Below are 21,062 nucleotides of genomic sequence, written 5' to 3' on the forward strand. Positions count from 1 at the left end.
TGATAGATGAAAGGGGCTTAAGAAATAAAGCTACTTAAAAAACCAAGATGACAGCTTCTTTGACATTGAAAAGAGGTTTTTAAGTAGACTTACTGTATAAATAGGAATATTTCATTGACACTTTACTGGGCAGGCCATTTTACAAAATGGTCCAAAAAAAAAAACCAAACCAACCCATTTAGTAATACCAGAAAAGGCAAAAATACCCATTTTTCCTTCATGAACCAAATGGTGAGTAAAACCACAAACACAACCAAATGTACACTCATTTTTCTGTTCGCTATTCCTTATACATGGCTTTTAGTGGAGATAGGGGTTTTATTACCAAAATACATTCACAAGTGCAATATCTAAAATGCATAAAGTGCTCAAAAGAAAAAAAAATATACAAAATGTGTAGTCAATTCTTTGTAGCTAAAGAACAAAAAGTTTTTCCCAAGAGGAGCTCAGTGGTTATAATGGGCATTTCAAAACTACTGCCTAGCTATATCTTTAAGCCAAGAATGCAAACACACAAAAAAAAGGGGAACGGCAAGGGATCATTCTTTTAATCCAACAATGTCATAGATAAATGAAAATCTTGTCATTTTCTTGGTCCATTATATTGCTTACAGAGATGGAATAAGCACCCCAACTATTGGTACTCCCAATACAAGCTACCAAACTTGCATTAGTGAAGGCAAAAAGTTCATGAAATCTTTATAGATTCTGATATTTGGCAAGTAATTTATGTCTGTTCAAGGATTTTTAGATGTTCTATTAATTAAGGGCAGTGAAGTTTTTAATGCCCAAGCTAAAAGTAAACAAGTCTCTAGTGCTCTCTAAATCAGTAGGGTCAGCAGGTCTATTAATACTTTGCCACAAATAAATTGATTAATGCTGAAAAGAAACCTTGCTCCTTTATTCAGAAAAAAAGACTACCCGGAATTCCTCTCAATCCACCTCGAGTAATTCTGAGGTTGCTATGCTCCTCCAATTTCAGAGTATAACCCATTTATTTTCTTAGGAGTAAAAATTAAGTTATTAAGTACAAGATGTGTTGTTTGAACAAGGTAGTAGAGACAACAAATAAATCAATTAAGGACTCAACAGGAAACTGCTCCTTTGGTGCCTTAAGCTGGCTTCTGACAATACCATAAAGGTGAAAGAATTTAAGGCACTGAAATGGCCAAATCAATCAAGTGAAGGAATTACGATTTTTAGAAATTACTGAGGAAAATGTGCCCTGATTAAGTATTTTTCCATTTAAAAAGCTAACTTTTATATGAATTACTTCAATACTTCTATTAATAACAGGGAAATGGATACAAAGAGTGATGTAGAATATTTACTGGAAATATCCAGAAGTACCGCAGGCCAAAAAAGAGAGGATTTCCTAACATTTAGGTTTGCATACAGTCTTCCCTCTCAAGTGGGTTTTCCTTGGGAAAGCCCCTATTCAGGAACCTTCATGTTCATTTTAAGTTACTTCACAAGCATGTAGCTTCAAGCACTGCAATAACTGAGCTTAGAGCTAAGCTCATTTACAATGCTTAGACAGAATTTAAAGATTATCAAGAAGTATAATCTTAATAGCTTTTGTAGCAATTGCATTTTCCTTATGCTCCTGGAGAAATAGGATAAATATTGGAAAAGCAGTGATAGTAACCAGATTTTATGGTTACCACATCCTTTTTTGGTTGTAGGTGATGTCACCATTAACAAAAGACCAAAATTCAGGATGTACCACAATTCCAACACACATATTAGGATGGCATCCACACTATTTTAAAAATATTTTTCACTTGAAGTTTGAGAGAAAAATCAACACCTGTCATTTTTTTCATTTAGATGCCTGCCCCGATAGCTACTAATATAAAAACTGTAGTATCTCTGACTATAGTTTAAATGAAATTAAGCCCAAATTGGAAGTTTTTAAAATAATGAAATCATGGAAATATGGCTGAAATATGAAATAGCTATAATAAGAAAAATGAAGTGGGATGTTACCATTTTGGGTTTTAAAACAGCTAAGATCTAAAGTTTGTTCAGTTTAAAATTAACTGGATTCTTTCTTTTAAATAACATTTCCACTACTCCCAACTTCCCTCACAATTCCAAGGTTCAGAAATTCATGCCTTTATAGAAAGAATATCTTATGATCAACAGGGTCTGGTAAACGTTTGAGCACAGATATGTAAAGGATACATGATGGAGAAATGTTTATATAGTGCACCATAGGCTACTGAAAAACATAATAGAAAGTCTTCTCTACTGACTATATATTGAGTTATGCAGTGGTTTTATACAGATGTGTAATACTTCTCCATGTAATGAGTACCATCATGGTGTATATCAAGATGTGGTTAATATTCTGAGCCTTCCAAATTCTAAAAATCTCATGAATACCTGTGCTATATCACTGAACTACTTTAATAATGTTACTTTGAAAGCAAAAACCTGAAAAACTCCACCAATTACCAAAAACAATGACTCCAAAATAGAGGGTAAATTCGAAGGCCAACAAGTTTTACAAACAATGGAATTATAATGCTTTTATTGCCAGAATGTACAAAACACTGATCCTTTTATGATTCTGCAATACTGCCTCTGAATCCCACAAAGCTTCAAAAATAACTAAATCTTTCAGCTTAACAAAACACTCAAAGGTTAAGGAGGGCATTTTTTTTTTCACATAATAGAATACAAAGTTTTTTGCCTTATTGGTTCAAACATTATAAAAATGAGTGACTAAGCTCTGGTCTGAAAGGAATATAGATGAGGAAATACACCAAACCTGAATGATGTACTTTGATCTCATACCATTTTATCTATCTACTGTATGTACCTATATTAAACAGGTCACCAATCAAGTTATCAAATGATAAAATTTTAGATATATCTTTAAATGTATTTAAGCATAATGATTTTTTACTCCATGAACAATGCTCTTTTGTACCAACTAACTGGAACTAGAGTAGTTTTATAAAATACGCTGTCAGAGCTTAAGCTACTATGTAGCTCTAATTTCACAAATTGCTATATATTTTAATAACACTGGTATTTGAAAATCGTTTGAAATCTACTGGGGGATCTCTCAAAGAACCATAGAAACATACTTTAAGAAAATGCATTACAAAAGCTTCAATGGTTCTCAATGCCTGAAATTTTATATCATTATGTGAAAATGGAACCTTTCAAAGACACTTTGGTTGTCATGGTCAATTTCCAATACAGAGTGTGAAAAGTAACCAAAAGATGGGTAAAAGAGACCCTTGTAACATACATTCAGAATGAATTATTTTCATAAACTAAATATTTGAGGACTTCAAGATTTTTATTTGAGTAAACAGTATTGTAATGCTGACTACTTAAAAATAAATGAAAATATTTTTGAGAAGCTCAATCAGAGGTTGTATTGCATCAAAAGGATTTAATACTGGCTATATACAGAGAAGAGTAAGACCAAAATCCCTAAAGCATTTCAATTGGAAATGCTTCATGTTACCAAGATCTCACTTTAATATGGCAACATTCAGCAGCTTACCATTTTGACATTTAAAAATGAACAGCAACATCGCTGTTTCCCCTCCCTGTCCTTTGGTTCCCATCAATTTAAATAATGCAATAATAATCCTTCTTATTTTCAGTTCCACTTGGATGGCATTACTGACATAGTGACTTCGATGCTTTAGCTGAAATTTGGCAGCCCCAGGAGAGCACCAACTGCTCCAAAGTATCCCTGTAGAAATAGCATTTTAAAAAATATCAATGTCCATAATAGTAAATGCTTTTCAAGGCAGTAAATATATTATTTATCAAGGAAAAATAAATGAGACAATCCCCAACATCATATCTAACTCTGGTTAAAAAATGATTTGAGTTTTAGTAAAAAGAAATAACCCATGTATAACAAATGGACAGTCTATTAGCAGCAGAGTAATCAAAGAAAGACCTTTTAGTATGCTGGATGAATCCTTTGTGTAGGATTTGCACAAAGACTTGAACAAGAATCACAAAGGGTGAGAAAGCATATGGGATTGGATTTCCACTGGTACATGGAGAAGCCAAACCAATGAATTTCTAAATGAATAAAGAAGTATCTACATTTTTAAAAAAGTAAATTCTTAAAACTTTCAGAAGAGGAAAGAAAAGATATCTTTTTGGAAATTTACAACAGGCTCTCAAGTAAGTAAAAGAAGTTGAGAATCTCACAACATACCTCATGTTCTAGAAACAATGCCTTCAACTGGCCTTTGGACCAATAATCCAATGCATACGCCAAAAGTTTCATTGATAGGGTATTGACGCGTAGAAAGTTTCCAACAAAGACAACTCTATTTATTTTCTAAGAGGAAAAAAACCAGGCTACTAAGAAAAAGCATTATAACATCTGCCATAGACAAGAACATTCTTCTACAATTCTTACTCAAAATATATGTAGCTGAATAACCCATTTTAAGAATGGACACCAAATTACAAGTGAAATTCACTTTAACAAATTTGCAAAGTGCTTTGGTAATATGGCACTTTTGAGATTAAGCTGTTTCCATGTACATAAATTTAGAGCTGAAATGGATCTTAAAGATCAAGTATTCAAATCCTCTTATTTTGTAGATAACGAAAAGTAAATGAAGATCAATGTTTAAATGAACCATCCAAAGTCACACACAAGTAAATGGCAGAGACATAATTTGAACCCAGGTCCTCTGACTTAATCCAGGTATTCTTTTCTACTGCACTTCCATTAGAAATAGCTATATAAGGTTTGTTTTGCAAAATAAGCTATACATTTGAATACTGTAGTAAGAAGATTGACATTAGTGCAAAAGAAAACGGGAGGGAGATGACAGCTACACTGCAATCTAGATAAATAATCAAAGAGTAAGAATTTGTCAATGTGTAAACTATACGCACTATTTAGGGAAGACCACATTAACAAGTACTGTGGCCAAAGAGTGTATACCCAGGTTCAACAAAGTAACAGGTCTGCCATCATAACCAGCCAACCTTCTAATTACTAATTCAGTTTTTCAGACACTTCAATAACAGAATGATGATAGTAGGGAAAAAAACACTTTAATAACTTGAAAACCTGTTTGTTATTCTAAACAAATACAAAGGCAGACCTGGGCTGATGACTGAGGTTCTTAATCTTCAGGACTCAGAAACCACTAAGCACTTTTGTGTAAAGAACTGTACTAGAATGTCATACTATAAAGACAGAAAACAAAAATATTTCCTGCATCTAAGACGTTTACACTGATTCCATATTAATACACTGGTATTTCAGGAAAAAAAATTCTGAGTAAGAATTACATCAAATGTGTTAAAAGTCTACTTCGTAAAAAGATACTTTTATATCTCAAGTACTGAGACACAGGGAAGCCAGATTCCTTTAGCACATTTAAACTACAATTTACCTAAATTATAAATTTAGCCTGATCCTTTCCAGAAATAACTCGTGTGTTAAATGAAGCATACCTGTAAAATGTTTATGGATCTGAAATAATAAAGGCCAACACTGCAAATCAAATACAACTCATCATTGAAAAATTAAACCATTTAAAATTTTTTTTTGAAGAGCAAATCTCAGTGCCTTCATAGCCCTGTACAATGCTGCTTGATCCATATGCAACAAGGCAGCACTGTAAAGAAGCCGAAGACAATAAGAAATCTTCCAGACGTTCAATTTTAATACAAACAATAAATGAATGTCCCAAATCATTGAGACCATAAAAAACAAAATGAACTAGTTTTTATAAAAAGGACACCATTTATTGGAGCTCAGCTTCTAATGAAACTCATAAGATTCAAGACTTTCTGAAAAGGTTCTGCATTATGTTTCCTAGATAAAAAAGGAAATGTAAATATTGCTTTAAACTAAGGCCTATCTAATTAAAACCTTATTTGTCTGCCAATTAAACTATAATGATAAAAAGTGAGCAAAATATATTAATCCTTGGGTTTTAATGAAAATAAAATAAATTTTAAAAACTCCTCAAATATTTTAAAAACTTTATGGTGATATAGTTTTCATTCAGCATTTTTCATCTAATTCAGTGTATCCTTACCTCATTATCAGCACACATCCTTGCTATAGAACCAATGTTATTGGTGATAGTAACTAAAGTAGCTCTCGCTAGATCTTCTTTACTAACGGATTCTCTCTTCTCCTTATAAATCATGTTTCCAAAACTGCAGGGAGGGAAGGAAAATGAAAGAAGACAGAGGAGGGGAACAAAGAAGAGGAGAGGTCAAATCCACCGTAAATAAGGCAGTCTGTTATTACAGAAGAACTTCTCATAGCCATGGAAAAAGAGCTTTTTTCCTCACAGGTTTAAAAAAATTATCTATGGCTGATCTTCTTAACACAAATTACATACACAAAACTATTGACATAAAACATTTGAAGTAAAAATTCTATCTGTAAGAGTGACTATACAAATTAGAATACTACTAATTCTTGGAATATGTTATCATACACTATTTATTTTAACATTAGAATCTAGGAAAATTTTCTGCTCTAGAAATATATGAACAGGGAAAAATTCTGATCCATTTTACAAAATTACTGTTGTGAAATGTTAGGTAATTTTTAGTTGTCTCTTTAAACTCAGGTTAACACCCCAGTCTTATCTACATAAAATTCTATTCTTATAATTGTTTGCTACGCATTTTATTTGTTGGCAAAAATAGAACAGACCTTGTGAGTGATTCAAGAATTTAACTTACCTAGATGCTACAGCCCACCCTGGCAAGCCAAATCTTTCATAATCTCCTCCATAAATATCACGGACCAATTTATCAGCATGGGTGCTGTCACCTTTGGAAGCCATTTCAAGAGCTTCTTCAAAACTTTCACAGCCAGTCAGTAAACTGCATAAGCCCAGAAATGTACCACCTCCAAGGCTAAACAAAAGAGAAAAAAAATTCATGAGTTATATATTCTTTCTCCAGGGTCACTTCTCAAAAGTGAAGATACTGAAAAAAATTCTGGGTTCCTCTCAGAACCTCCATTTTAATGAGGATGTCCAGGTTACTCATATTCCTCCTTTTTCCTGACTCTCCCAGTTGCTCAATCATGACCCCCCCCCCCCCCTTGACTAGGTATCTTACTTTTCCATTTTCCCACCTTTAGCTTCCTTTCGTGTTATCTTCCCCCTTTAGAATGTAAGTTCCTCTTTCTTTCTGCCTGTAGTTGTACTCCCAGTGATTATCACAGTGCCAGGCATATAACAAGTGTTTAAAAAATGTTTGCTGACCTATTTTCTTGATGTGCTTAAAAAACCCAAGTTCTATGTGGTTCTCAAATGAATGGTCTGTGAAAGGGAGTCAGTTTAAAACGTTTAAGTCCAGAATCCATCCAACTTGACCTGGGTTAGCAATGACTCAGCAAAGGTATTATAAGTTTTCTTATATTAAGTTCTGACACCCAGGGGGAACCATCTTGAAAAATGGGTCTAGAGAGGGAACTGAAGTAACTATCTCTTGTAGGGAAATATATGTAGGCTCATAAATTTAGAGCTGAAAGAAACTCGAGTCTAAAAAAATTTCTTCTAACACCACCTGCACATGTAAATAAAGGGGCAAAGGAAAGAACTTCATATACTGGGAAAAATGTTATTGTAGCTGCAATTTCTAAATAAAACTAAATGTATCCTAATCAATTTTGTACCAAATGGCTGCTGATTTCACATCTTTTTTGTTGTGAACATTAAAATAAGTTCACAGTCTTTGCTGCTTTGCTGACAAAAATTTCCTGGGTTTCACCAAACCTTTTCAGGGTTATGTCTTAGGACAGTTCAAAGTTTATAGATGGTCTTAAAAAAAAAAAAAAAAAAAAAAGCAACACTGGCGATACAGAGGTGGAAGAAAGACACACAGGACTGAGACCCAATGTGCAATTTTTTTGTTTCATGGGTTGCTGTAGCCAAGGAATTGGCTCACAAAGCCTGTCCAGCACAGCAGAAGCTGCCAGTCCTTGTACTACTTCAGCATAGCTTTCTAGAAACAACAAAATGAAGCACTGAAGATGACTATTAAATACTCAAGTAGGCATAGGAAAAGTTATTAATCAGAGTCCCTAATTTGAAACAGTGATTCTGAGGGGCGCAGATTTTAAATTTTTCTAGTATACTTTATCATTGATGCACTGTTCTATTTCATTAACTTAACTTCCCTGCGTTTTAGTTTTCCCAGTGATAAATGGATGCAACATTTACCTTGCCTTCTCAACAATAATGAGAATGGGGGAGAGCTTTGATTGCTAGAGAAGTTAAGCACTAAGGAAATGAGTTTCTTGTTCTTAAAATACTGTAGGGAGTTCCATGAATTTATTCCAAATAAACAGTTGTTTTGCGAGGATCTAAAATAACTTGTGGTATAATCAATACAGCATTAAAACTTCAGTCTTTAAGCATGACACTAAAATTGATGGAGCAGATCATAAGTAACTATCTACTTAAGGATTTATGGCAAGTAAAAACTCATTCACACTTAAAAAAGTGTGTGCATGTGCGTGTATGTATGTACGTATGAAAATACCCCACCCCACATAAAAAACTTTTTATTTCACATTACATACCAACGTAGCTTTCATTGTTAAATAAACGTAAGCTGCCTTCCTGACAGGGTCAGTATTATCTATTTACAAAGAAATTTGTATTTCCACTGATGGAAATCTACAGAGGATAATACTGCTATACCTTTGCTTCTTTTCAAAGTAACTCTTCAACAGACTACAAATAAGCAGTGAATAACAGGAAAAGGAAATCAGTTCCTTTAGAATGTATACCTTGCATAATGTTGATTTAAGAATTTATTTGTGCATTCACAAGACTGAACAGTTATTACCTTGTTCCAGTAACTCGCTTATAGTTGTCTTTGGAATGGACAGCTAAAATACTAACTCCAGAACCAATGTTCACGACCAGTAGTGGATATGGGTCATCTAAGTTAAAAGGCATCTTTTGGCATCTTTCAGGTTCTGAGGCATTGCCAAAGTAATAGCATTCTGCCTGCCCATTAAAACTGACAGAATCTATATATAGCAAGCCCTTTACAAGGCAGTCAAGTTCATCCAGTTTGTGCAGCTGGAGGTTTCCAATCTGTTTTTTAAAAAAAGAAAACATCACCAGCCATTTAAAAAACAAAATATATCAACCATTCAAGTAAGCTTAATAATGTTAGACTTTACATGATTCTGGTTGTCTGTTCAAAAAGCTTGTACAACACTAGCTGTTTTCAACACTTGGAACAAAACTGCCATTTATAATCACTCTGCAGAACTTCAAAGGTATGGTGGAAAGAGTAATGTATCTAACCTAAGAGTTGAATTACATGCGACTCTAGGCAAGTCACTTAACCTTTCCGGAACTCAATTTCAACATCTATAAAATGAGAGATCTGGACCAGATGACCTCTGTGGTCCTTTCTAGTGTTAAATCTATGCTATTATGATCTCTTACGAAAAGTTTCATTAGCTTTTATTAAGCCTTGTTTCAGAATTTCCAAGTTATCCCATTTAAAAATCTTAATAATTTGAACTTTATGTCCTATCCCACTTAATTTTCTGATCTTCATTTCCAATCTCTACTTATTAGCACTGTTATCTGTCACTCCTTTGGTAGGCTCTACTAACTACATTAGAAATGCTCTAGGAAATAGCTTACATGAAAGGCACTATATCTGGGGGCTTTTTCCCTCCCTGAGTATCGTTCAACATGCTTATTCATAACTTTCACGTTTCAAGATACACAGTAATTTAGGAAAGATGTGATGTTCACAATTATTTCAGGAGATATAGCAAATGGAGGGAGATCTCTTTTACAGCTTCATTGACAGATCACTTACTGTCTGCTTGAGCATCTGAGGCATTTGACTACTTAAATATGTGGATCCCCTCCGTACCCCTTATTGTAGAAGCAAATAAAACATTTAAACTGGAATACCAATTAGATTAAGAAATACAACAGGTATCATTTTATGGTCTTGACATTAGATATGAAATTGTCATGTAGTAATACAATAAGAAAAGTGCTCCTTCTCTAACATTTTTTTATCTGAAGAAAAGTCAATGGTGAAGGATTCCATCACCTAAAAAAATGTCAATTCAGTAATTTTTTTTGAGTGCTTTGTAACCTAAAAGGCATTAGTGGGTTCCAATGAACAACAGTGCTCAAGAACACCAGGCAAATGCAATAAAATGTCCCTACCTAAGCTGGCCAAACTCAAAAGTAAAATAAACTATACGACCAACTACCTGTCAAACTGAATGTTAGATGTCTAGGTTGACTCAAAATCACAAACTGAATAATTTTGGCATGCTAACATCATTTTTTTATTTTTAAAAACAGCAGTTATTTCCAAAAGCTAAGAAATTTAAATGTCACTAAGTCAATCAGCATTTGTACAGGTACTTACAACATGCCAAGCTTTGGGATACAAATAAAAGACAAAAACACAGTTCCTACTGTCTCAAGAGAGTCACATTCCAATTGAGAAGCCAATATAATTATGTATATAGTGCAAATGGAAGATAGTATCAAGAGAAAAAGCAATTGGGGTAGACAGGAAAGGCCTCCTATAGAATGGCATTTGAGTTGAGTTCTAAAGGAAGCCAGGAAAACCAGGAAGTGAGGAGGGAGAACATGCCAATAATGGATGACAGCCAGCGTCAAGGCAGAGTGACATGTGAGGAACAGTAAGGCCAGTGTAGCTGATTCATTGAGTATATATAGAGGAGAATAAATCATGAGAAGACCATAAAAGTGAGGAAGAAGCTAGGATGTAAATGGCTTTAAATGCTAAACAGAAAATTTTATACTTGATCCTGGAGGTGGCAAGGAGCCACTATAGTTTACTGAGCAGGAGGCATTATCTGTCTGTTATGACAGATAACATGATCATATCTGTCTCATAAAAACCAATTTGATAGCTGAATGGGAGATGGATTGAAGAGAGACTCAGAGTCAGGGAAACCAATTAGAAGGCTACTGCAATAACCTAGGCATGAGGTGATAAACATGGTGGTTGAATAAACAGAAAGAAGAAGGTGTACACATATGAAAAACTATGAAGGCCAAAATGATGATCTGATTGACTGGACATGTAGGGTGAATGCAAGTGATAAGCTGAAGATGACACTAAAGTCTAGGTGACTAGGCAGATGGTGGTACATTTGACAGTAGGAGGAAAACTGTGAAGAGAGAAAGAGTTTAGACAGAAAGACAATAAATTATTTTGGTTTTAAAAAGATTTTCCATTTACAATACATTAGTAAAGAAGTGAAGTCCATATTTATTCTGCATATACTAAAATATGTACATGCTGTCTCCCCCAACAGAATGCAAACCTCCTTAAGAGTAGAGATTAATCTGTTTATTTTTAGAACCAAGGGCTCAAAGAGGCACTTAATAAATGCTTGTTGATTAGTGCATGTGATAACATGTAAATAAAACATAATAAATATATAATATAATGTGTAAATAAATTTTTTTAGCTTTTTATAGAATCAGAAAATTGTGGACTTTTAAAAACAAAAAAAACTTCAAACATCATCTAGTCCAACCTTCCATTAAATACAACATCGAAGGAACCAGTTACCATCAATTTGCCCAATGCTTGTTTTTACAGGGACAATCTAGGACAATCAGTAACAGCATCCAACCACCTGGGGGATAAAAGCATGCTAGAAATAATAGTAAGGAAATAGAACTGAAACCTGCTGAATAGCTAAGAAATTCATCCAAGCTTTCAGGATAGGAGGCACTGGTCCAAGAGAAGTTTGACAGGGTGACGGCCTCCTCCTCAAGTTATCTGTACAGCATTAACTGGGAATGGATGATGGATTCAATGACAGAGACAATTCGAAGATAATTGTACTGTAGCCTGATAGGTCTCCGAAGCAGATTTCCACCTTAAATAGGTCTTTAAAAACACACTAGAAGTTCCTTTATGACCTATGTTACGTGTTGGGGCAGAGAACTCTAACAAATGTAATAAAGCAGTCACATCAAATTTCAAATGAGTGTAGAATCTTGTTCTTGGAAACATGATTTGCATCATGAACATGGATATCCAAATCTGTACAGTACTATATTATACAGATGTTCTATTTTCTTAAATCCAGACTTTCAGTACACACTAGCTTATTAATGGGGCTAAGTAGCTCAGGTATAAACTACAGGTAAGGTAGCTTGATATTAAAGCAAAAATTAGTTAGACTTGCAATAATTTTTTTTAACAGTTACCTACCGTGCGAAAATCTTTTTCAAACTTGTAAGCACCACCTCCAGTAGCACATAGCACCGTGTGTAAAGTTGAGAAGTTTTTATCTCTCCCCATTTGGATAAAAGTAGGCAGGTCATGGGTTGGAAATCTGATAAAGTGCAAGTTCCCTCTTCGCCCAAAAAGTGTCAAATCCTTAAGTTCGAGATGAACATCCCTAACTCCAGTTAACCCATAGGCTACATTAGAAGTCAGATATTTCCGGATACTTTTTAAACTTTCAACTTCTTCTTGCTCCTCCTCTGCTGTGATATCAATGGGTTCAAAGTAGGCAAGTTTCACAAGAGTGCCTCCTATGTCCATGCCAAACCATGGGAATGCTGTGAATATAAGAAATGATAGAAATCAACACTGATCTCTGAGAAAGCAAAAATCATATTAGTTAGTCACAAATTCTACCTTTTGTTTTGGCGATTAGGTCTCCCTATCTTGTCCAGGATAGAAATACAACAGGCACTCACAGACAACCCCACTGAAGCTCAGAATTCCTGATCTCGAGCAATCTACCACAGTTGGTCAATCTCACAGGGATTACAGGCCACCACACCCATCAACCACCTAAACTGAAACACTATTTTCCCTGCAAACTAGTCTAACTTTTTTTTTTTCAAACTAATTTCTCTAAAGTTGAAAAGAATATTAGAAATCAACTAAAATCCAATTCCCTCATACTTCAGATGAGTAAAAGAGGCCCAAAGAAGCTAAAACTTTTACCCAAGGTCTGAGCGTAGTTAGTGGAAAAGAAGAATCCAGTCTTAGTGTTACTTTTGTGCTATTTCCCTAAATAATGCTGCTGAATAAATTATGTTTTTTTTGGTGCATTTCTTTTCATAACAGGAATAGGTTTTCCACAAATTCTTTAGTATTTTAGGATACCTTTTTCCTTAGGTCTGATTAAAATACCTAACAATTTCCATGGAAAATTTATTAAGGAGAATTCTCCTTAATTCTTATTTTACAACCCTACTTTTCTTTATTAGCCTTCCCTAACAATACCTTCATATTTCCCTTGCTTGAAACATATTCCACAGGCTAAAATTAGTAAATTATTTCAAAAAGGGGGGCAGGTGAGCTAAGGACTTTAAAAGTTGACATGCAAGGTTCTATTCACAAATGAAAAAAAGATACACATATATTGTCCCTATTCAATTGTAAAGAAATCTTTATCATATAGTAACAAGTTTTATTACTATCCTACACCAGTATATACAGGGGAAGGGCTTAAGAGGAAAGGAATAAACATTCAAATAACACCTGCTATGTCTCTGCACTGTGCTTAAGCCTTTTAAAAATATCTCATTTTATTCTTAAAACAACTTTGTGAGGTAGGTGCCATTATTTCTATTTTACAGTTGAAGAAACTAAAGCAGACAGAAGTTAAGTGACTTGCTCAGAATCACACAACTTCTAAGTGTCAAAGGTCATATCTGAACTTAGGTTTATATCTGAACCTGACTCAAGCAAGGCACACAGCTCTACCCACTTAACAAAAAACATAGATCACCTCTATTTTGTTTAGCTGACTATATATAGCACAAGACTCAAATAAGTAGCAGTATCAATTTACATATGAAAACCCCTTTGTTAAAAGTTATATCAGGAACACAGCTTTAAAAAAAGATGTAAGATCAAATATAGATTTAAAAACGAGCTTTTAGTTTTCAACCAAAACAAACCTATTATTTATATTGTAAATTATAGACATTGATTTGTATTTTAAGATCCCAAATTAACTGCTTCAGAATCTTAATCCTATGGGATTTTCCCCCTCCATTTAAAAAAAATTTAGATAAATCACAAGTACCATTCAGTAAAACTAATAATTACAAGGGGAAACTCCACACTAAATATCATTCCTTGGATATACACATTTCAATAGGGGCAATTCTATTTATCCAACAAAGCAAAAAAGACTAAGAATTTTTCCAATTTGTTGAATAAATATGGAATTAGGGCATTTTCCTGGGGTATTAAACAAAGAAGCCATTCTGGCACTGCATAACCATGATAAGTACTTCCATGGCTTCAAGTTCTAGAAGGGTTCTGAGAAAAACCTGCTCTCTATACAATCAATATTACTCAAAAGTGTGGTGAATTGGGGGAGTTATTAATCTCATAAAATATTATCTTTCTGAAACTCAACATTGTATGAATTCATAAAAATTTGATCTGCAATCTTTTAAACTCTGAGCCTCTGCATCCATACAAAAAAAATATACCCCAAATCATAAGTATCACTCAGCAGGCAAACTTAGAAAGCTCTGTGAGGTTCACAGATCATGCCTTTTTTCTTGCCAGGAACCTCTGGACAAGAATTATAAATATCAATACCACCCAACATCAAAGTGAAAACCCCAATTAGCACCATATATATATAGCTTTGTTCTTTTCAAAAGTTACATATAAGCATTTGTTAACACTCAAAAGAAGCTTATGGCATAGGGAGTTATTTCCAGTTCGTAAATGAAGAAACACCTTTACTGTTTTTGAAACCATGCAGGAAAACCCAAGATTAAACTCAGTTTTTGACCCCTAGGTCATAATACCATTTAACTCCAAAGTACACATTGATGATCCTGGCTGTAGGAATGACTGGTATACTGAATTCTGTAGGGGAAAAAAAATCTTTTTCATGATTTCATAGTCATATGAATGTTAATATTCTATGAATTTTTTTCAGTCAAAGGCTGATGTGCTAGGAAAGCCCTAGGCTATAAGTGGAGGGGAAATTGTGTTTACAATGAGAAAAATCTCATAACTGAACTGACCCTATGCTACAAGATTTAAGAGCATGACAATTAGGTTTGCAAAATCACTTTAATTTGTTCTAGCTACCTAAAAAAAGAACAGTACCCATAAATTAAACATTTTCTATAAAGAGCACATTTATAAAAAGTGCATTCAATTCATCTACTAATTTTTATTCAATTTAGAAAACCACCCAAATCAAACAGCAAACTAAATTTGGAAGTCTGTTGAATTGTCATATACCTGAAAAGGAGGACACTGACATTCTAGAACAAAGCCTATGACTGATCCAATGTGCAAGAACAATTCTGAGAGGCCATATGAATGTCTTAGGTCACACATAATTACAGAGCTGAAAAAGTGTGTACGGATCATTAAATCCAATCCCTAAGTTTTATAGATGAGGAAACTGAGGCCCTAATAAATGAAGTTATCTCCCCAAAGTCAGAGAACTTTTAAGGACGTAAATCAAGCTCTATGTTCCAATCTTCTGACAGTCTATCCTTCCTGTTAGAAAAGTCTATGTGGTTGGCTTATTTCTTAATTGAAGACTAACTCTTTAAATAAAAAGTCTTTATTAAACTGATCTAAATTTTAGGTGTCTAATTTTAATATGAAAAATCAGGGCAAATACACTGCTATAAGAGTGCAAAATATAATGAGGTCTACTCCTGTCTGACAGAAATCATGATGTACCCTAATCTCAGAAAAAAGTTAGTGCTTCCCACCTTTTGCCCAGAAATCCGTAACATCAACACAAAAGGACTACTGGAATTCAAGTTAAAATTGTGGAACCCATTTACAATATGGATAATGCTACCACTTAAGGAAGCATGGGAGAACAATCCTAGTTTCAGACCTACTTCTGTCTGAGAGTCTGATTACAGACCATAAGTTACCAAATTCAAAATTCCCAATTCCTAAAATAGGAACATATCTATATTCTACTTACCTTGAGTGTAAGAAACAAATTGCAAATACTTGCAACATGGAATAATATAGCCTAAGAGCTAAGCTACAAATACACCCCCCCCAAAACTTTTGTTCCTTAGAAAGCATGAAAAGCACCCACAAGTGAAAAAGTCAAAAATGAACACATCAATAAGGTTACCACTACATTATAACCTGTAAATACAGTTTCTGAGAACAAAATAATTCAAGATGCAACAATCTAATATAACAGGGCAAACCAAGTATAGTGTTTTAATCTTTTCTGGAACTTCTCTTGTTGACAACCTCCTGTTCTTGTTCCTCACCTGGTTCTACTCCAGTGGCCATCAGCCCCATTAGCAGCGACCCCTCCTCCCACTTTCCAATAATCACAAGGACTTTAAGGTACAGATTTGTTCTATGTAGGCAAAAGGAAAAACCTGGGATTTCCAACTATCTCTTTAATGATTAACAGAAAATACTGAATCACAAAGGCATGGCTGTTAATTTCTAACATAGTATGTTATACAAGTTTTATATACTGTTAAATGTTGCAAAAGGAAAAAAAAAGAACCCAGCACCAAAGAGCTATTTAAACACCACCAGTGAAAAGAAAAAAACAACAATGATAAAATTTTGGTGGCTTTTTAAGAAATAGAATTAAATGACAAGGTAGTAGATTTGCACCTAGTTCCATATTGCAAAGTGCTTAAAAGAGAAAACTTTAAAAAAAAAATAGAGTTGGGTTACTCCTTAGAATTAAAATCAAGCTAGCTGAAAGTTCACTATATGCCAAAGGTAGGTAACAGTGAGCAGTGGAAACACACTAGACTCAGCATTAGGATATCTGGGTTCAAATCTCAGCTTTGACGTTTTAAGGATATGTCAATCAATCTAAGTTTTAAGTACTATAAAATAAAGGTAACAATATTTGCACTATCTTCCTTAGTAATGCTATGGTTTGGAAAATTGCTATTACAAACTTCAAATTTCTCTACAGATGAGCTATACATGCATATATTACAACCAAGAGAGTTTTGGTTGAAATTATTTAGGTGAATGGCAGTCTTTTAAAAATTGAGATGAGCAGGGAAAATTTATCAGTGGATGAAAAAAAACTGTTTTGGCATGGACCTATGATTTCACTGGTACAGAAAACTTCCTCGGAAGAAATTTCCTAACAGTTGCCTGTGGCACTGAGAGGTCACCCAACTAGTGTCAAGAGAACTTAAACACAGGTCTCGACCCTGAGATCAGCTCTCTAACAATCACAATCTTGCTGTCTCAAAACAAAATAAAACAAAAACCAGTTCAGGTTTTAACCATTCCTATTACTCCCTTTTATGTAAACTCTTTGGAAAGTAGGAACTTGATATACAGCCTTTCTTCCCGGTGTGCTCGACTAATATGAATTACTACTAAAATCGAACGTTATTATAATGAACTAAGGTCTACAAAACATACGTAGCTGTAACATACATACACAAATAATCAAAGCAACCCTATGACATAGAGTTTAAAAATATCATTTCCATTTACAGATAGATTCCGAAGGTCAGCGAAGTAAAATGACTTGCACATGGTCACACAGGTATTAAGCGTTGGAGACCGCACAGCTTCCTCTAATATTCCCGTTCCAAGTTTCCCACCTGCCCCAAACATCTTTAAGTCTTCTACTTGTTACGTGGATCACAATTTACATCTAGGTTTATCAAGCTGTTGTATATGTTAACTTAAATCTACTCAGCCTTTTCCAGTTTTCATTAACAATGATCTACCCCACGCCTCCAGATCCATCAAGTGGAACCCAATTTGTAAAATAAGAAGGCTGGGAGAGCGCTTAAAATAAGGTCATCCCAACAGCCAAACAACCAACAAAACACACCGCAAATATGCAAGAAAAGCCAACGGAATCACACGTATTTTCCTTCTTTGTGAATCAGGTAAAACAGAGACTACGAGTGGTAATGGACAAGTTCTACGTGCGCATTCAAAACCATGTCATTGCTCTGGTCAACAAGGCTAATGCCAAAAAGTCAGCAAGTTATTAAGGGAAGCGTGTCTCCGAACTCGCTGAAAATGGTACTTCTTCCTTGCTTCGCTCCAACACGCACCTGAACGGATGCCACAAGGAAAGGCGACTTCAGAAACATGCCGAGCATCGCGGTTTGGGCACCGTGGTCGGCAGGGGAGTCGGCCGGCATCTTTTTAGCACAGAGCGGCCAGCTGTCAGCTCTGGGAGACTTTACTTCAAGTTCGGGCTGTCCCTTCGCTAGCAAAAGGAGAAGCCCATCGCGATTGTCTTAGGTTCCTGCTCTGGAAGGTGGGGGGAGAGCTGCAGGGACGACCCCACCACGGGCACAGGGAGGGCGAAGACCACCCTTTGTAAACCGTAAGGCCTCGCGTTAACGTGACCGTGACCTATTTTCGGGATGGGCCGAGGGGCGACCCACCGAGCAAGGCTGATTCTCGGGTGTCCCTCGCTCGGACGCCTGGAGATGAAGTTAGTTTTTGTAAGAGTTCGTATTTGAAGGGGGGGTGGGAGGTGGAGAGCAGCGGGGGAGCGGCGCTAAAAGCCCCAACTTTCCGCGGAGCCCCAAGGAGCGCAGGAAGTGGGGCGGCGAGCCCCTCCCCCCAGCCCCCGAGAAGTCCCTTTCTCGCCCCCCGCCGCCGCGGCCCCGGGGAGGCAGCAGCCCGACCCCCAACTTACAAGGTTTTTTGGCATCCTTGATCTTCATGCTGCCCGCCGGGGGAGCTGGGGCAGCGGCGGCGGCGGGGCCTGCTCCGGGAGACGGCGGCGGCGGCGGCGGCTCGGCCCGAGGGCTCCTCGGTCCCGAGGCGGCGGCGCCAAAGCGCGGGCCAGGTCCTCCCCACAGCGCCGCGGGAGGCGGGCTCGGAGCGGGGCGGGGCTGCCGGCCGCCTGAGGCGATGCCCGGCCGAGTGGGCGGGCGGTGGGGGGGAAGGCCCGCCTCTGGACCGGGACCCCCTGCAGCTCCTGAGGCGCGGCCGACGCGGTGGGGGTCGGAGGGCGCGATGGGGGACAGACGCCGGCGCTCGCCGCTCCGGGCCCCACCGCCGCCGCTCCAGACAAAAGGCCCCTCTCCCGGGAGCCGCCGCGCTCCGCCGCCGCCGCCGCCGCGCTAAGCAGCGAGCCCGCCCAGACGGAAAGCCCACGTGACGCGCCCACTCGGTGCGCGCGAAGAGGGGCTGCTGGGGCTCGTAGTTCTCTGGGCAGCGAGGCGCCGCTCCAGGACGGCTGCGGTGTATTCGGACTACAGAGCCCAAGATGCTTCACGGATATAGGTTCCCCCAGGTCCTTCCAACCCCCTCCCCTCTCCTCAGCGTCTTCCTTGAGGGGAGGGGGCGGGGCGTGAGTCACGCCAGCCAGCTGGGGGCCAATGGGGGCGAATAGAGGGCGGGGCTGTAAGCGTGTACACAGTATATCTATCTGTGAGGGAGGGAGGAAGAGGAGGTGTGTCCGGTCTGACTTCCCCTCCTCCTCGGTGCAGGGAGGGCCCTTGCACACCCCCTTCTTCCGCCTCCCACTACTGCCCCCAGCGCTCTCTAGCTCTAGTCCGAGGCCAAAGATGTTTTCGTAGAGAGTGACAGGTCTTTGGATAGAACCTAGGTCCTCGTGTTACAGATGGGGCCCAGAGAAGTTCGGCAACTTGCAGAAGTCACACAGCCAGGCCGAGGGCGAGCAGGCCGAGGGCGAGCGGCCCGGGGGCCGGAGCCAGAGCCTCCGGACTGACCTTAGCGGCCTTTTAAGACCATTCTCTCTCTCCTTTCTTCCTCCAGGTTTTGACCTCGGGGTCCCCTGCCCCACCGGCACCACCAGACCCTGACCTGGATTCTGCCTCCTGCCAGCCTGCTGTGGACGCATCCTCCCCTCTCTTCCACGCGCAATATTCCTTTGGGTCTTTACTGTCGGTTACCATGTAGTGCCCGGAAATGCATTAACAACAAAAAGGGAAACGAGAAGAGCAGAAAGAGTACTTAGGAGGATTTCAGTTTTCATTCTGGCGGCTCCCTTTATGTGGCAGAAAAGGACCCTGAGGTCCAGTCTTCTGCTGGTACCAAGCTTTGGGTTATTTTCTACCTTTTTGGATCTCTCCTCAGCTTGTGAATGGGAAGTAAAAAGGAAATGGAAACTCATCATGAGCTATTGCATTGAACATTATGGGCTAACTTGTCAACCTGTGACTTCTGCTCCGCAGATTTGTTCTCCACCCTCCCAGACAGCCCAGGTGACGTACCCCCGAAGAGAGAAGGGTTCATATCCAAATCTGCAGTATACCTCAGTTTATCGGGCATTTAAAAAATAAATCATTTTTAGGGATTGCTCCAGAAAGACTGTCTGTTTGTGTTTTACCCACGACCTGGTTGAGAATTCTGCCCAAATATTCATGAATATTTTGGCTCCAATGTTGAAGGTTGTGTTTGTCCTTCCTTCTGGAGGAGAACCGTGACATAAAAATGATGAGGTGACTTGCAGTTGACTTGGGTGTGAGTGAGGGAGGTCACCAACCTCACTTTCTTCTCCTGAGCCATCTGGGTCCAGCGGCCAGTTCATCAGGACAGCTGGAGACGGCCCAGAATGTGGAGAATGTAAGATTGAGAATATAGATTCTGTTATCAGAATCGCTGTTTTGGAGTAGTTATTCCAACTCCTTGTCGTCCAAAGACTCATTCATTGCCCTACAGTTAATTAGGTTGTCCCTTTTAGTTACTTCGAATATGTCTTTGACACAATTCCTGGAAAGCCATACATGAGTCAGTGCTGGAGATACATCCCAAGATGCCAAGTTTTTATCTTGGTATTGATAGCCAGCCAATCACTAAATCTTCCCTTGCTTTCCAAGATGACAGAGGACTTAAAAACTGGTCTCCTTGGTCATTTCTTGGGTTGGCTTTTGCTGCACTAGTATACACAGAGAGATTTTGGAGAGTTATTCTAAGTGGTAGTTATGAGACATTTTGGTCTGAGGCCAAGACACTAGTTGAATCACTCAAGAGAACAGGTACTAGCAGCTATTCATTGTCTAAGTACTTATTGAGTATTACATGCCAAGTTGTTGTTTTTCATTTGTTTTCAAAGAGGACCAGTGACATCA

At 37.7% G+C, this 21,062-nt stretch overlaps 1 protein-coding gene across 2 annotated transcripts; it reads right to left on the reverse strand.

The window, feature by feature from the left end:
- Positions 1 to 2,519: 2,519 nt before the first annotated feature.
- On the reverse strand, positions 2,520 to 18,814 carry PANK3 (pantothenate kinase 3). Of its 2 annotated transcripts, XM_072630928.1 has the most exons (7): positions 18,659 to 18,814; positions 12,238 to 12,590; positions 8,836 to 9,089; positions 6,715 to 6,891; positions 6,054 to 6,177; positions 4,202 to 4,327; positions 2,520 to 3,721 (listed from the first exon to the last, which is right to left on the reverse strand). In XM_072630928.1, the coding sequence occupies exons 1-7, from the start codon at positions 18,684 to 18,686 to the stop codon at positions 3,671 to 3,673; spliced, it is 1,113 nt and encodes a 370-aa protein (XP_072487029.1). In that variant the 5' UTR covers positions 18,687 to 18,814; the 3' UTR covers positions 2,520 to 3,670. The 2 variants fall into 2 exon arrangements, with proteins under 2 accessions (XP_072487029.1, XP_072487030.1); XM_072630929.1 differs by lacking the exon at positions 8,836 to 9,089 and having other exon boundaries at positions 18,659 to 18,751.
- Positions 18,815 to 21,062: the final 2,248 nt, after the last annotated feature.

The sequence above is a fragment of the Notamacropus eugenii genome, chromosome 1 (assembly GCF_028372415.1).
Source record: "Notamacropus eugenii isolate mMacEug1 chromosome 1, mMacEug1.pri_v2, whole genome shotgun sequence".
NCBI classification, from domain to species: Eukaryota; Metazoa; Chordata; class Mammalia; order Diprotodontia; family Macropodidae; genus Notamacropus; species Notamacropus eugenii.